We start from the raw sequence: 16,849 nt of genomic DNA, 5'->3' as shown, positions 1-16,849 counted from the left end.
GTATCGAACTCCTCGACCGCCCGAGCTGGCCCACATGGTGTTTTCTGAAGCAGACTTTTCGCTGCAGAGGGTGCCCGAGACGCCCCACCTGCCCCATCCCCACCCCCGGCTGCTCCCACTTCTAATGACCCTCGTAAATCACGCCTTTAAGTGACCACCATAGACTCCTGGCCTGTCCGCCGTCCAATTCCAAGGCGACCCATACCGGCTTCTGGAGCGAGGCCACCGCATGGAAATTAAAAAATGGATCGTGTGATTCATCTTGTGAATGACCGCCCGGCCAGCCCTCTCAGCCCCCCCGCCCCCTCCTTCATTGGACCACTCGTTTCTAATGAGCTGCTCATATTGGCACGCAGGGTTGCAACAGTTGAAGATTTTATTAGTAATCAGCAATTGGCTGACGTGGACATTTGCATTAGTTTATTTGTCTGTTTTCTGCTGTTTGGCCGCTGAGCACGGCTGCCAAAGGACAGTTTCAATAATATCAAAAATGTTTTTCGCGTGGGTTTGACTGGTTTTTGCAAATGCTCTCTCTTTTGGCCTGACAAATCCTGATACTAGTGGCTGGGAAAAAAAACATAAAAATTAAGAAAAAAAAAAGCCCTCCACTATTAGTATGATTTTTTTTCTGATAATGGGGTGATACATCGCAAAACCAGCAAAGTTTGTATGATGTGTAGAAAATTAAAAAAAAGAAATTGCCTAATTTACATTTTCACATGTGCTTGGTGTGAGTTTGAGTTTCCAGTGGTGTATTTTCCTTATCTGAACTTCCTGTGTGGCTTTACATCTCGGACCAATTTTAATACCTGATTATTCAAACCTAGGTCAGATTAGAGTCATCTGGTAACACGAAATCTGTTTGGACCAAAAATATTGAACATCCACATACCATTACTAGAAGAAACGCACCTGAGAAAAGCCACAGAAAATGCGGAGAATATACGATTGGGAATAAATTAATTCAATTCATGGAACAAATATTGCACTTGCCATTTTTAATGAAGGTCAGTGCTTCAGTGTTGAGGTCAGTGGAGAAGGCACCCCTGACTGTCTCTCCTGTCCTTTGTCTTGTGCGGGCCAGCCGGGCACCTCGCCCCCAAAACAAAAACCTGAATCACTTTTTACGTCCCACCCTGTCCCACTTCCTCCTCCTCAACGCTCGTCTTGTCACACGGGAGTGCAACATTTGAAAGATATGCTGAATAAGAACCAACTTCAAGTAGGATGTCGGCTGACATGTTGACAGCCTTAATTCCTCCGCCATGAAACACCTGCCAATAATGCCTGAAAAGACCACAAGCAGGAGGAAGGAGGCGAGGGGGTGATGGGGAGGGGCACTCCAATGCAATGCTGCCGCCCCCTGCTGGTAAGCAGCTTTTGAAGCCTTCCCTCCTCCCCTCCCATGCCATTCAAACACCCCTCAGCCTCCCTTCCAACATTTCATTATTTATTTATTTTTTTTTTTAAACAAATCCCACTGCTGAATGTTAAACTATTTCCTTTCACCTTTAAAAAACTTTGTCCAGGGGTGTTGGCAACATTTAAGTGAGGAATAGGAGGTAACTCAATATGAGGAGGATAGAGAGGGAGGGGGGAGTTAATTGTGCCCTCACGTTTATCTTTGGGAAGAAGAAAAAAAAAAAACAGCCAGAAGGTGCATTACTCTAAACACTATGTCCTCCTCAAATTGAATCCAAATAAATTCCATAGTGCTCTCACTAATGGTCACGCTGACCGCAGGAGGCAAGTCTAACAAAATTAGTATGCAAAAGAGATGGCTTATCATGATATCTGAGGATGAATTGAGGGGGAGGAAAGGAAATGGGAAAGAAGAAGAAGAAGAAGGGGGAAAAAAAAGACAATGGAATTTGGAGCGTGCAGACGTGTGCAGCCTCCCAATGGAAGCTGCATTGAAAACAACTTAACCCGCGACAGCAGGTGGGATGGGATGCAAGAAGGAAGAGAAGGCACTCCTCGTGGAAACATCTTTGATATTTAGTTGATTCGATGGCGCAGCTGAGGACGAAAACAAGTGCTGCTCTGTCTCTGTCACACACACACACGCGCGCGCGCACACACACACACCTCGGGATTATTAATGTGCAGCATGCTGAGGCATCCTTTTCTCCACTAAAACCAAATTAAACGTAACTACACTTGCGCTGAAATTGTGAAATTGTGATAGGGCAACAACATCTAATTAATAGCTTTAAAATATTACTTTCCTAAGACATGTAATTCAAATAATTGATTTATTACGATTATTTACACTACTGAACAACGAAAAGGGTTGATAAAATAATGAATATATTTTATTTATGATATTTATTTTATATTTTAGTCTATAAACATGATCACATGATTACTAGTGTTTAGCGTCATGTATAGGCCTTCTCTTCTAGTTAAAATGTTTGCATTTAAAACAAAAATTAATCGAACATTTTACATTCAAATAAAACATGTATTCAAGTATAAAAAAAGCAGCATTAATATAAAATTGTCTTGATTTTAATTTCAGTCAATCAAACAATTTTCTCATCATAAAATCATCATTATTTTGCACACGATTTAAAAACTTGAATAAGGCTTAAATTAGAACAAAATTTCGTGTCATTTTAGGATTTCGACAAATGGTTGTAACTCATAAATGTTGAATTCATTTAATTCCGGAGTAATTAATACACATTTGTGCAAAACGTGGATACTTTACTCGACTTTTACTTTTTGAGTAGCCCATCAATAATAATAATTATAATAATAATAATGTTTTTCTGCTGAATGCGAAGTCGTCCCATGCAGCACGGCCGGTAGCCTCGCGGGCCTTCAATGTTCTTCATCTTCCTCCTCCTCCTCCTGAATGTTAATCGCAGCGTTTCCGAATCATAAACGCGGACATAAATCAGCGGACTACAATATTACGCTCCACTTTTTTAATGTCCCCCTACGTGGTGTGCAGGAGCTGCGGAATAAATCACCGCCGCCGCCCCGCGTGCGTGCTGCGTCTGCAAGCTTGCAAGAAGTCAGCCTGCGATTTGCACGCCCTTCGCTTTTTCCGCGTACTTTCCGCTGCATAAAAGATGAAGGCCTCATCATCAATGGACATTCCATTGATTTTTTTTTTCTAGTTTATTGTTGTTATTATTCAAATGTGCTCCGTTTCATCCGTCAACGATGGCACGAAGGTTCGTGAGAAGTGTCATCAAATGAAAAGGATGATAATGATTATCTGGAAAATATGGGGACGTTCCCACGCGTTAAATATTTAAAATGACGTGCCATAATAAAATAGTTTCAAATTGTGTGTGGGGAGTGGGGGTATATTTCCAATTAAATATTAAACACTATGAATGCATTAAACTTGCATCTAAATTTCCCCCTGAGGCTTCTATAATACGTTTGATGGAAACATATACTTTTCATAATTATTTAGTAGGAACATCAGCCACCACCCCCCCAAAAAAAAAATCTGATGAAAACAAATTAAACGTCATAATATATTATCTTAATAACTCAAATGAATTATTTAATGTTTCGATAACACTAAAATATTGACGTTTTTTTTTTAACACAGCCTAGTGTACTCTATTAGTTATTATATTATTGTGTGCACACTTTTTTTCCAATTGGATGATCATTTTAGTAAATAAATTAAATGTAATATTAAAAAATGAATTATTAAATGTCCAACCTCTTTCATGTCTTTATCCCCGTTGCTATTGATATCCAGTGTTCAACACAAGCTCAAAAACAAAGAAATATATATATTTTACTACAATACCTAATACACACTTTTTAATGGTGGGCAACCTTCTTCCCATTGGAGAACCATTTGAATGGTACATTAATTTTTCTATTAAAAAAACGAATTATTAACTGTTCTGCCTGGACTGAGATTTTCAAATAAAAATGCATTTTTACTTTTAGTTAATCAATATAAAATAAATATGTGTACACTTTTGAGTTTAAGTATCCTTACTTACTATACATATTGATAGTCACAATTTCAATTGTGGGCAAGCTTTTCTCATTAGGCGATAATTTTATTTGTGATAACGAATGGATGAAAAAAAATATATTACACATTATCCAATATTTATGTTTTTTTTTTTTATTTCCTTTTAGGCCCAAAATGGCCTCCTGCTTTCTTAAGCCCTGCAAAACTTCTGCTCTTGTATGAAGCGAAGTTGTGAGTGTCCATGCATGCGCCTCAGCCTCCTCCAGCCTGCTCGAGCCTCCATGAGGGCTTTCATATTTCCCTCGTCCCTCATGCCAGCCCAGCATGGAGGCCCCGTAATGTGCACGTCTCCGCACCGCCACGCTCCCACTAAATGGGCCACATTTGCACATCTTCCCTCACGTCCAATCCCATTGCTCCGCCCGTAGTCTTTTTTTTTTTTATTTTTTTTTTTATTTTAATGCGACTTCATTTCAAGATAATACTTTTCCCCCCACAACGTCCTTCATCATTTATTGTGTGTGTGTCTGTGAAAAATTAATGCCTTTAATTTTGCTTGATGGCAACATCAGTGCGGCTCTGTAAATTGCGCTTTAATGAGATTTTGCTACAGGGGATAATCTGAGAGCGGGTGGGGGGGTGAATAAAAAAAAAAAACATCTTGCAAACATCTGTAGACCTTCCACATCGGAGACCCCCGTAAATCTGCAGGGGTCTCTCCGGGATGAGCGCACAGAAAAGGTCCGCTTGAGCAACTCGACTCGATCATCCCGGAGTGTTTGAAGATCTGCTCAACTAAATTAGGAAAAACTTCAATCTGAAGCAGAAATGTCGTAAAAGTCCGAAGTCAACAAAGATCAAACACTGAGAACCAATGGGAAGCAATTTTTTTGTTGTTGTTTTGTTTTGGGTAAAAACAAAAACAAGAACATTGTCAGCACTTTGAGTAACAACAACGCCTTCAAATAACATCCAGAGTCAAAGCAAAATCAAAGCGGGACCCCCGTTATTGTCTTGCCCCCATGTTGGGCATCTTTCGGACCAGAGCCAATCTGAAGACCCGAGTTCTTACCAACCTTTCTTTTAAACATTGTTTCATCATCTATACCTTTTTTTCCGACCCACGATACGTATTCTTACCTACCGACCTTCGTACTGTACCGAGCATCATACCAATGGATATAAAAAAAAGTCTCGTCTCGTTGGGTTTTCCTGGCATTTTTTTATTTATTTTTTTTTTGTTATTGCTTCCTAAAAACCTGAAAGTTGTGCGCTGACACTGATTTCTATTCTGAACTGTTCATAATTCCTTACAAAGCAACGACGAGTGAGCCAACAATGAGAACTAATTTTAATATTGGAGCAAAATAAATAAATAAATTCCCTATTGAAATAAGCACAGAAAGTCACACCGCCTCCCAGCTAAAAAATCCAACGCCGAAAGCAAAAGTCAAAGCGTGAGCCCTTAAATGAACTATTTTCCACCAAGCCATACATCTTTAACACCAACACCTCTCCTCAGCCAATCTTAAGGTCAAGCGCCGACGCCTCATTACGCTTTTTTTTTTTTTTTTTTTTAACAGCTCTGTCCACATCCTCCACCTGGTTTGTATGTTCCCTCATTATCGCTACATTACCCTGTCCCGGTCACCGCGGAAACCGTGCTAATTACAGAGCAGACAGCAACCTGCGAGGTGGGATGCTGTGAAAGTGAGGGAGGGATGGATGGCGGTGCGGAGCGGGGCGGTTCTCGTCACGACATTTGACGTCCACTCGGAGGAGAGCAGGCTGCTTTTAAGACTCACTTTATAAAACAGTGGAAACGACAAGACTAAATCAATTAACTTTCACTGCCATTGACGGATATTGAAGTCAAAAAGTAGTTAATGTAGTCAATACAGCAAATATATTTATGTCAAAGATGATTTATTTTTCAACTCATTGAAAAAAGTCTCGCTAGACCGATTCAACAACTACAGTTCTGTGCAAAAAAATATTGGTCCTCTTCTTAAAATCTTCTATTTAAATAAATTATCATCTTTCGTGATTCTTCGCAAAGTTTCCAATGGTTTTGTTCGAGCTCATCTATTGGTTGTTGGTAGTGCCATGTGTACCGCAAAGACTGAAAGCTTAGTGATAATATCAAACATGTTTGATATTGTCGTAAGGCCAAGACTAGAAAAAAAACAAAAAAAAAAAAACAGCTGACATTGCCACTTTACACTAAACGACCGAGATGACGGGAACGAGTTGTGACTCCAGCAAAACTGTAAAATTTCCGTCTGACTTTCAGTTTTTAATCCGAGACTGTGAAAATCACGTGAAGCATACAGCTTTCGAGCGCCAATCAACCACAGAGAGACCCCACACCCACAAATGTAGAAAACGTGCAAGAGTAGTGCGCAGCCGCCCCGAGTAAATTACGCCGAGAGCGCAGTGACAACTCTTTCAGACGGGAACATTTTGGAGTGGCCTCGTCAAAAGTCACGACTTTCAGTTTTTGCTGTTGAGGGTGGATCAAACTTTTATTAACTTTAGCGGGCAAGTACACTTTGTCTGAGATTTACATTTGTTTGATGATCTTAATTAAAATGAGGTACGATGCAAAAATGTAAGAATTTCGGTTTTCCTACCTCCTGTTCAAAAAAAAAAAATAATAATAACAATAAATAAATAAATAAATTGAAAGCTTTTTCCAAATCCCGTTAGATAGACGATTGAAATGTAATCAAGGCCCCTAAAAGTCTGAAAAATGAAAACGAATCAAGCCTGGACAGATCTTGCAAGGCTGGAAGCATTGCGAGGCCACCAAAAGACATGGCAGCTTAGCCGTCCTCCGCACGGCTTTCCCTGATGTGATCCCCTCCTGGGGTCTCTCGTCATTCTCATCAGCTCCGCTTGCAGGTCAATTGGAGCAGCAAGTGGTCCCCAAAAAAAAAAAAAAAAAAGATGATGCAGCAGGGCATGACTAAATTGAACTTGGTGAAGAGAGAGAGAGAGAGAGATTTGTTACATTTGCTCGGTACATAGCCTTCCAGGTTTCGCCCACTTGGGGGGGAGACAAAAGTCCTGCCGGGCCAAATTAAGTGGGGAGCCTTTGCATGCGGGCCTGCTGGACTAATGGAGAGACCCAGAGGATATTTGCAGGGCCACGCCAAGGATGTGCCACAAGAAAATTGGGCATTAGGCGGGGAATGCCACAGCTCGCTTCAAGCGACCGCCGGCCTCACTTGCAGGCACGGGGTCGCTGAGCATTCCCATCTTATTTATTCAACTCCTTTCTGGAAATGAGATGATTATTCATGGAGTATCTGCATGGGTCATGATGGTGCCGTCAGCCCGCAGAGCCACAAGAAGTGGAAGCAGGAAGCAATTAGCATTTATTCAAGGCCAGCAGTCTTTGATTGGTTCGAACGTGCAGGCCGCACAGGAAATGACAATTTGAAGATGCATGAAAATGCCGACCACGCCAGTCGTATCACTAAATTCACCAATGGCGGTTTTTGGGGATTGTATGCGGGATATTTAAACTTGAAATAAACACTTGAAATGAGCTCCAATTAATTCATATTAAAACTCATTCGCTGCCAGCATCGGTAAAATGAATGGACGTATATACCCGTCAATGGGAGTGAATGAGTAAAATCAGAAAAATCTTTTTTTTTTTCCTGACACTGCAGTACACATGAAAGTTTGCTGCTTTCTTTGTAGGCTTTTTAGGTGATAAGTGACGCGATGTTTTAAGCAAAATAATTCGTAGACGGATGCTCAGACGGGATCACGTCACTTGTTGGTTCCAATATATGTCATCAAGTTGAAGTTGTGCGAGCCGCAGTCGGTGTTACCGGTGAAGACAGCACTCAGCTGTTCATCATCATCTCGATGCTTTCTTGAGACAAAAAGCAGACGCAATTACATTTGCTTGATGAATTCCGTTCTTCTGTGTTGTTTGATAAATAAGGAAACGCGTCAAAGGCGCCCTCAACGTATGGTAATTAAAGTGAAAAATTCTGTCACAATGTAAATCCTTAATTGGACACCCGGTGAGACGTTGGAAACGTGTCTGGAATAAACGGCGGATGAACGTGGACGGGAAAACAAAGCGCCTTGAAATGTGGCCCGGCAAGTTCAATTAATCACCAGGTGGAGAAAAGGAGCAATTTAGCATCCCTCATTCAGGGAATCACACAGCCCAGGTAATGCACTTTTAATCATGCCTCGCCGGGAGCTCGGCGTAACAGTAACATGGAGAGAAGTTAAACATTCTGGGGGGAGAATTTTTGGGCTCCGTGGTGCAAAATGTTCCATTTTAAACAAGACTGAATTAATAGAGAGGCGATAAAGAGGGATGCTATCATCGCCCGCAACGCCGGTGCGATTTCTAATGTTGACACGGGTAACTTGTGCTTCAGCAATTCCTTTTCCAAAACTTCTGTAAATTGATACGACGACGGCTTGATCATCTCCGTGTCGCAGAAGAAGCGTCTCCGAACCCGTAGGTGACGTCGCAAACCCGTCCGTTTTCTATATCGGCTTGTATTCTTTCTGATTTTAAATCTGAAGAAAATCTTGTAAGGACAAAATGACATCGCTTGTGGTGCTGCTTTGTAAAAGCGCCATGGTAGGAATTATTATTTATTTATTTTTTTTTGTTATTGTGTCATTAACACCACTCCGTCCCCCACCCACCTACCTCCGCCACCGCCATCAATCTGGGAAGCACACACCTGCTTCACCCTATGCTTGTAATGGATTCCCGCCTCTGCGCGGCGGCCTGTCATGGGAGCTGTCATTCCGGGATCATCAAGCGGAAGACATGGCGCCTTCCAAGTACCCGGCTCGCATAATTATGAATATTGCCAGACTTTGGAAATGATCCATTTCAACGACTCTGTCGCCAGCGGAGCGATTCCGCCACTTTTGTTTCCATTTTAAATGCTCACGCCTCGGTGCACCTAAAGTGCAACCGACGGTGGGTATTTGCGCAACATGGATGCCAGGTAATGACAGTCATGACACGGAAGAAACCAAGCATCCATTTTTTTGGAGTGCTTGTACTCGTTATCCCGTCTCACACTTATCGACGATTCCCTAACTTTTTTTGGGGGGGGAATGTGGGAAGAAGTCAAGGTACCTGAAGGAAATGGCTACAAGCATGTAAAACATGCAAACCTTCAAACTGCAGGCAGATAACCTCAATCCCACCTCACGTCTCCATCAAGGAAACAAAAAACTGCGTTTCTCCCAATTATATCTCCGACCCAATTGTTTCAGCTAAGCCCGTTTGAACTCTGTAGTCAAACGGCGACATTTTAACACGTCTGTCGTTGTAACAAGACGGCAAGGCAGCATGGTGCCAAGTGTGAGCTTTCTAATTGGCGATCATCCCGTTTCATGTCACAATCGGAGCGTCTGACTCCAGCCAACTCTGTGTTGACCGCGATCAGAAATATGGAGCGGGTTTAACACTTACGATTGTCGGCCTGACTGTTGTCCAAAGCGTCGGGAAGGGAACAATCACGAACGCACAGGATAGTCGCTCAGGATAATCTTTTAGCCATCCCATATTTAGGCCTTTCGTCACTTTGAACTAAAACGGTTAAACGTTTTGCCAAGTTATCAGTCGGTGTATATCCTCGGGCATTGATGTGTAAACTGAAGTCGCAGAAGGTGCGTTAAAGCAGAGTGAGACACCTTTGAAGATGCTGAGACAAATGAAATGCAGAAAATGACACCATCAGATCCTTTGAACTTGCTCTAAGGTCCGGTTGTGCTCGGTTGGGGGGCATTGAGAGTCCGCCGTCCTGGTCACTGTGCCGCGGCCATCGGGTTCCTGTCCATCCTCTCGGCCAATGTATCTGTTTCCAAATGGGCCTGACGCAGGCCACAGACGTTCCCTGCTGGGGTCCTCTGAAACCAGAGACCCTTGAAGTGTCCTGTCTGCTCCTGCTCACCATCCAAGACTCCAAATGTGCCCCCTGCTGCACAGGAGGCCTTGTGGTCAGCACCACTATTTGCCGGAGAGTACCCCGAACCACCGGTGGCAGCCTCCTGCGGCCCCGGGGAGCAGACCACCCTGGGCTGGTCAGCAACCCCTGCTTACACCTGCCGTAAAACTTAAAAGCTACAGTCCCATCCTTCAGCTTTGAAGTGTTCAAAGCATAGCTCACCGGCCCGACCTTTGCTGCGACGGTGGCCGCAACACATGTTCTGCAGCCATGTAGAAAGGCGAGGGCCCCGGCCGCAGACAAGGCGGGATTGTTTACCTACATGTGCGAAGAGTAAGGGCCAGTGCGCGGAGGCCAGGCGTGCAGTCCCGCCGTTCCCACGCGGGGTTGAAGAGGACACTTGTGTTTGTAGCGGCCAGATGGTCCACATGACTCAGGGCGCTTTTCTCACAGTCCCTCACATGTCCAATAAGACGACTGAATACTTTGAAAACACGGAGTAAGATCTTAATTTTTTTGCTTTGCTTCTATATTGTCTTTATAAAGCCAGCTGGGTTTAGATTTCCTCTCCTGGTCCACAACATTAAAGCAAAAATGCTGGTTAAAAAGGCCGGTAATGACACAAATCCAGGTTACTGTGTCAATGTTCAAAAAAGGAGAAGCTGAAATATTGTCACCCATGGCCTGAACATGCCTCACATGTTACAAAAATAGATAAAAAGTCGTCGGGATTGTACAAAACAATGACATGGTAAATTATTGTATTGTTTCACTCTCATCTCTATACTATCTCTGCATCAAATAATAATTATAGAAAATAATCATAATAATCAATAAATAGCACAAACCACATTTTGAGGCGCTACATATACAGGTAGTATTTTATCCTTTTTTTAAAAATTAAAACACAAAGAATATGGTGCAATTAGAAGGAAGAAGCGGGTTGCAATATCTGCCGTCGCTATATTACAATAATTCAAAGAGGAAATTAAAGCGAGAGAGAAAGGAGATTTGAATGGTTTCATTCACCCTTGCATTTTGGTGACAGAGACTCTCCACGTTTTGCTTTTTCAGGCACAGAAAGATATGAAATAATTAATATCGATATGTTTTATTGCGATAAAGTAAGTACGTGAGTAAGCCAAAGTCGTTGGCTAAGTATAGACGGAAATATCTAGCGGCGGGACTCTTTTCGGCCCGAGGGGCATTTGTGCTGCCTACACAAATGTTGACGAGATAAAACACGGCAACCGCGTGGTGTCTGCACTGTGACCTGCGGAATGCGCCTTCAAAAGAGGACTCCTGGGTCTGTGTCAGGAGATTTCCTTTCCCGTGGCACCGGTGTTTTTTCCGCGCTTCGCCCCAAATCTCACCCGTCTATTTTGCATGAACTGAAATATCACACCAAGTGTAAGACGGCTGGAAAGTAGCAGCCAGGCTGTTAAAAAAAAAAAAAAGGATAAAAGCATGGGGGCCTTACGCATGGCGTCCAAGCCCGCGCGGCGGGAGCGGCACATAAGCTCCTCGGCATAATGGCGGCCCCGCGCGCCACGCACGCCGGCATTAAAACAGTGCGAACGACAAGCCGTCAAGTGGAGCTGTCAACACCATCCGGGCCCTTTAAAAGCATGATGGGTGTAAATCATGAGGCCATTTTGAAACGGCGTTGGGGTCCGCGTGTCCACATAAACACATACCTTGCCCCCCACCTGTCATCTGTGCCATACCCTGCATTTTTTTTTTTTTTACATTTTGAATTCTTCTCATGCTGTTGCCGTCAGTCACAATGACTCAATCGAGCAATGCTTGGATTACTTTAACTGGCTTTATCAGCGGTGTTCACTTCATTTCGGTGAACTTTCGGCCCAATTGTCATTATCCGTGTGGCTTAATTGGCTATTTTTTCGTGCGCTGTCTCAATCATGGAAACTGTGGCTCGGCCCGACTAATGTTGACTGCACACAAAAATTTGTAAAGTCTAACCCAAGCAGTTTTTAAACCAATCAGGAACCAAATAATCTTTACACACCCCTTTTTTTGAGAGACATGGATTTGGGCTTGGACCAAAAAGGCGGGAAACTGCTCCGATTATCCGTACGCTACTTTAGATGGCGCGAAATCCAAATTGTCACATTTTTTGCGGGGCGTTCCACTTTGGAGGTGCAAGTGTATTATGCCACGCGTTGATGATAAAACTACAGCATGTCAGGGGTTGTCTGAGTGAATCCCTCACTGGGAGTTGAGTGAAGTGAATGCACTCCACGGCTAGTTAGGAGGACAAATCAAGCACAACACCACTTCCGCTGGTCCCTCCCCTCCTCCTCCAGACGCCCGGCAGCCCCTTCATGTCTTTTACCCGGCCAGGAGTCGGCATGCCGAGGTGTCTTTGTGCTCGCGCCGCTCGGGCCACGTCCTCTGGAACTCCCACTCCTTTCAGCCGGAAAGTGCGAGGAATGCCCGGAGAGGCCCAGGTCCGGGCCCGAGCGAGCACAGCAGCCCTCTCCTCTTTTTGTGCATGGCGAGGAGGAGTGCAAGGGGAGGCGTCGGGGGGTCTTAAGGACGGATGCGGTCAGTCTGCCGGAGGATAATAGAGGGCCGGCCAGCTGTCTGAGCCGCAACAAAGGGACCAGTCTCCTGTTAGGCCTTGTTTATTTTCGCCTTGTTTCCATGCAGACGCACTACCTGGATGGATGCGTCCGCTTAATGGGAGGCGCTCACAATTGAGACGTCAGATCACGCCAGCTTGACTTCATTTACAGGCCGCGTTTTCATTTTCGTTTTCACGTCGGGTATCCAGGCTGTGTTTTGCCAACTAGATAGCGAACGCTAATACAATGACAAAACAATGTTTAAAAAAAAAAAAAAAAAACTCTGGTGAAATGTTAACTTTAAAAATAAATACTTAAAGCATATTTTTAATGGTTTTAAAAAAAAAAAAGAAAAAATGACAATAGCGAGTCTTTAAATAACCGAAGGTGCATATTTTTGGAATGTGGGAGGAAGCTAGAGGTCCTGGAGAAAAATGATGCAAGCAGGGGGCATGGATTCAATCCCTTGACCCCTAGACTCTGTGGTGAATGTTGACCCCAGTGACTTTTTTTCATTTTTGTACTGGGCATACAGTACATTTTTATACATTAATTTATTAATTTATTCATGTATTATTTATTTATCTATTTAATTTATTAATTTATTATTTATTTATTTATCTATTTAATTGATTAATTTATTATTTATTTATTTATCTATTTATCTATATCTTTTTTTTTAAGGAACAGTTCAGTTGTATTTAACTTTTAAGTTGAACTTTTTTCACATGAATTCTTATTGCGGAACATTTCGTGTCGTCAGAGGTAAAAAAACGGCGATAACCCAGACAAAACTTAAATCTGCGGCCATCGGTTTATTTGAATTATTTATTTAGTTTTTTTAAAAACACTTGGAAAGTAGTCGTAAGTCTTTTCGCCCCTTCTAAAACCCCCACACAACTCGGGTGGATTCTCTTTGATCCCTTTCATTTGCACCCCACCTCCTTTTTTTTTTTTTCTCTGCCCGCCATGCTGGAGAATTCTTGAGTTTGTCCATAGAAACGCGTCTTTTCCTCGGGGATATTGATGTTTTTTGCCTCGCGGGGGTTATGATATGGTGGATCACAATCAGAAAGCCGCTGACAATGCTAGCATTCATGCTTGGGGGGACGATTTGGGGGACGGGAGGGGCTGATGTGTCATGTTCATATCCTCATTTCTCCAATGAATACAAATATTTATCCAAGCGCTGCAGTAACCTCTGAAGCTTTTGTTGGAGCAACAACAGTCGGGAGACCAGTCCATTCTTTTCTTCATGCACATGTTTATTTGGTCCCATTATATCTTTCATCTTTTATTATTTAATTGCATGATTTTGGTTTTGAGTATTGTTTGTTATCCATTATTATTCCCCTTTATTATTTATGCATTGTTAAAGTTGACTTGAATGCGTTTATTTATTTAGCTCTTTGTATTTTTTTTTTATTTTACTTTGGCTGTGTATGCGATATTTAACATCAAATAATTTTTCTTATTTATTTTTGATTTATTATTTATTTTTGTATTGAAGAATTTTGAATGTGTGATTTGGTTGTCTTTTTTTAAATCAATGTTTTTCCACTTATCCATTTAATTTAATGATGTGGTATTTAATTGTATTTTTTGTGTTTTGTTAGACATTGAGTTTTATTTTTTTTCATCATTAAAATAAAAAATAAATAATTTTTTAAATTATTCAACTATTATTTTGGGGTGGATTTGTAATTTATTGTTGTAGGTATGTTATTTTATATTATCATTTTATTGTGGTGAAAAAATTTTTCCTGTTGTTACTATTATTGCTTTGGTTGTGTTATCTATTTCATTATTATTTTTTTTTTTTGGAACTTCGCTCCGGTGTATTTATTTGTTTTTAATTACTTTTTTGGCGTTCGGTTATACATTGGGTTCATATCATTCTTCCTTGATTTTCTCTTGATCGTGAGCGAAATAACTTTTCCAGTCTAAACATCCTGCATCAATTTGACCTCTTGCCACAGGAGCCTGGCACTCCTCAAATGGAGGTATTAAATCGACACCTTTCGGCCTTTTCTCAGCCTTTCTGTGGCGTGATGTGTCTGACGGAGCGCGCCGCCTCCCGCCGCTTTGTCAACCTGTCACGCCAACAATGTTCATCCCGGCGACACCAATTTTCGCCGGCTTTGATCCACCCAGCGAAAGCAACGACGTTATAGCGAGAAGGCGATAGAGGGTGGGAAGGGGGCGAGGAAGGGGGGAGGTTTAGCCTCAACTGTCCTTCCCTTCAAAATCACATTTAAGAACCAAAAGTTAACTTCAACTCCTTCCACAGATGAGCAACTGGGCGTCAACCAGAGCTGATGTAGCAAAGCAACCCCAGAACAGATGCGGACATCCTTCATGTTTCATAGTATGTACACTGTTCTTTTTTTTAGTGTACACACACAGAATTTGTATTGCGTTTTGTTGTAAAACAACAAAAAATTGTTGGTACTCGTACTTCTATAAGAAAGAGGGGGACAAAAAAAACACAATGGTCACTGAAATACCTTTTACTTAATATGAGTATCTTAATCAATCCGGCAATGTCCTCCTGAAGGTGACCCAATTTAAATACTTAAGATTTATTCTCAGGATGAATCTAAAAATGCACTTTAACCTGGACAGATCGACTTAATTTGAGCCTCTTGAAACTTTTTTTCCACAAGGAGCTAAAAAGAACAATTCTCATCACCCATGAACATCATCACCCTCTATGCCTTTCTGCGACTCTCCGCCGTCTCTCTCTGTTGATGGCAATGCTGTAAACTCTGGGGTCACTTCCACTCCCGCCATCGCCAGGCCTCGGACCAAACGTTCTCAGACACTGACACAGAGAGACTGGAAGAGTCACAGAAAGGACAGCCCCAGAATTTCTTCATTACGTTTCATCCGATTTAATCGACATTTTCCAAGTGTCGATTTACAAGAGAAATTGTTTACGAACATACAAACAAGTCCGGGAGGCTCAAAAGGTCGCGTGACGGTGGCGCGCGCCCCTTCACAAAAGACAATTGTCATTTGGGTGGCTTGGTTTTAGGGGCAACGGGACACATCAAGGCAAAGGTCAAGTCCCCTTTCACCGCAAGTGTGCTGCTTTTCTATTCACCTCAACGAGACAACTTGCTGCAACTCCTTGTTCTTGGGGGAAGACTCCATTAAATCCTTTTTGAGTAACCCCCACACGTCCACACTCGCTCCTTCATGCCTGGAAACCACCGGCGACAAACCCCCACAATAACGACAAAGAAAGTAAAGCGTTTGTATGATTAGCGCAGTCGCTTGATTATTTGTTAGGGAGAATAAGTAGTGTTAATTGCGCGGCAGGTATAACGAGGGGGTCTAATCCTTCCCCCCGCTTGCTATTGACTCCTGGTGGCTTTAATGAGTGGCAGGTAGGCGCTGCTTCCTGCTCGCCGGCACGCTCAAATGGGCCTCTCGCCGCTTGCATCCGCGGACCCTGGCTGTGTGCAGGAAACAATTGATTTGGGGCATCAACTTAATGACGCAGGCCAGGAATTAGACAAGACCCAAGCCCAATTTTTTTCTTGACACATTTTCAATCGCAGTCTGCAGCAGCACTGCATTGTGCTCAAGTTTGAGAGTAAAAGGTTTGGAATATTTATCATACGTGCAAAATTTTTTTTTTCAGTACGACTGCATCGCCTTGATAGGAAAGATGAAAAGCAAGATGGTGTCATTGAAAATGGTAACAATAGTTTTTTTTTTCTTTCTTCAACTGAGATGAAAGTTGTAGTTTTGAATCCATGTGTCATTCATTCATTAAACGGAGATGTAAAAAAAAATTAAAACAGAATCGACCCATTCGCAATAAATTGTAGGATTTTTCTTTTTTTTTTTTTAACATTCCACACCATAATTAAGCGAGTCAAATTTGCAGTTCTTGGGCCACCTAAATATTGCACATTATGCTTATTATATGATAAATGTTATATAAAAATAATTTTTCGGAAAATCAGAATTCGTAAAACCAATCTTTTTCCGTTATTTAATTCTGTTTTTTGGAACGAATGTTGAAATATTGTCTTTTTTTCCCCCGTTTTGTTAAAAAAAAAGCCAAGGATACGCAAATTCTTCTGTTTAAACCTGCAGTCGTTTCCTCCGCTGTCAAAAAGTAGACCCTTGCGACATTGGACATGTTTCTGATGTTGTTTGTGATTATGTGTGTTTCGGCGGCGGGGGGGGGCATGATTAAGATGCAGTGACCCTCCACCGGGGGGACATCCATATGCTTTGGCCATCAAAGTGACACTTGCTGTCTGCTCAAAGGCTTGCACTCCCTCTTTTGCATCGCCTTGCTTCTATTAGCCGGCTTTTGTTTCAACGTGATTGACACG

The 16,849-nt window shown here is 42.3% G+C and overlaps 1 protein-coding gene across 1 annotated transcript in view; it reads left to right on the top strand.

Annotated features, from left to right (window-relative positions):
* Nucleotides 1-15,977, top strand: part of LOC148318396 (uncharacterized) — a 193,612-nt gene extending 177,635 nt beyond the window's left edge. Inside the window, exons 7-8 of the mRNA XM_088282998.1 lie at nucleotides 14,785-14,862; nucleotides 15,532-15,977. Of these exons, the coding sequence (XP_088139124.1) occupies nucleotides 14,785-14,862; nucleotides 15,532-15,732 (279 nt within the window). The 3' untranslated portion in view covers nucleotides 15,733-15,977. The remainder of the gene's footprint in view (nucleotides 1-14,784; nucleotides 14,863-15,531) is intronic.
* Nucleotides 15,978-16,849: the final 872 nt, after the last annotated feature.

The sequence above is a fragment of the Idiotropiscis lumnitzeri genome, chromosome 19 (genome assembly GCF_059441095.1).
Source record: "Idiotropiscis lumnitzeri isolate Australia: NSW breed Sydney's pygmy pipehorse chromosome 19, RoL_Ilum_1.0, whole genome shotgun sequence".
NCBI classification, from domain to species: domain Eukaryota; kingdom Metazoa; phylum Chordata; class Actinopteri; order Syngnathiformes; family Syngnathidae; genus Idiotropiscis; species Idiotropiscis lumnitzeri.
This window is presented reverse-complemented; position numbering and strand designations above follow the sequence as displayed.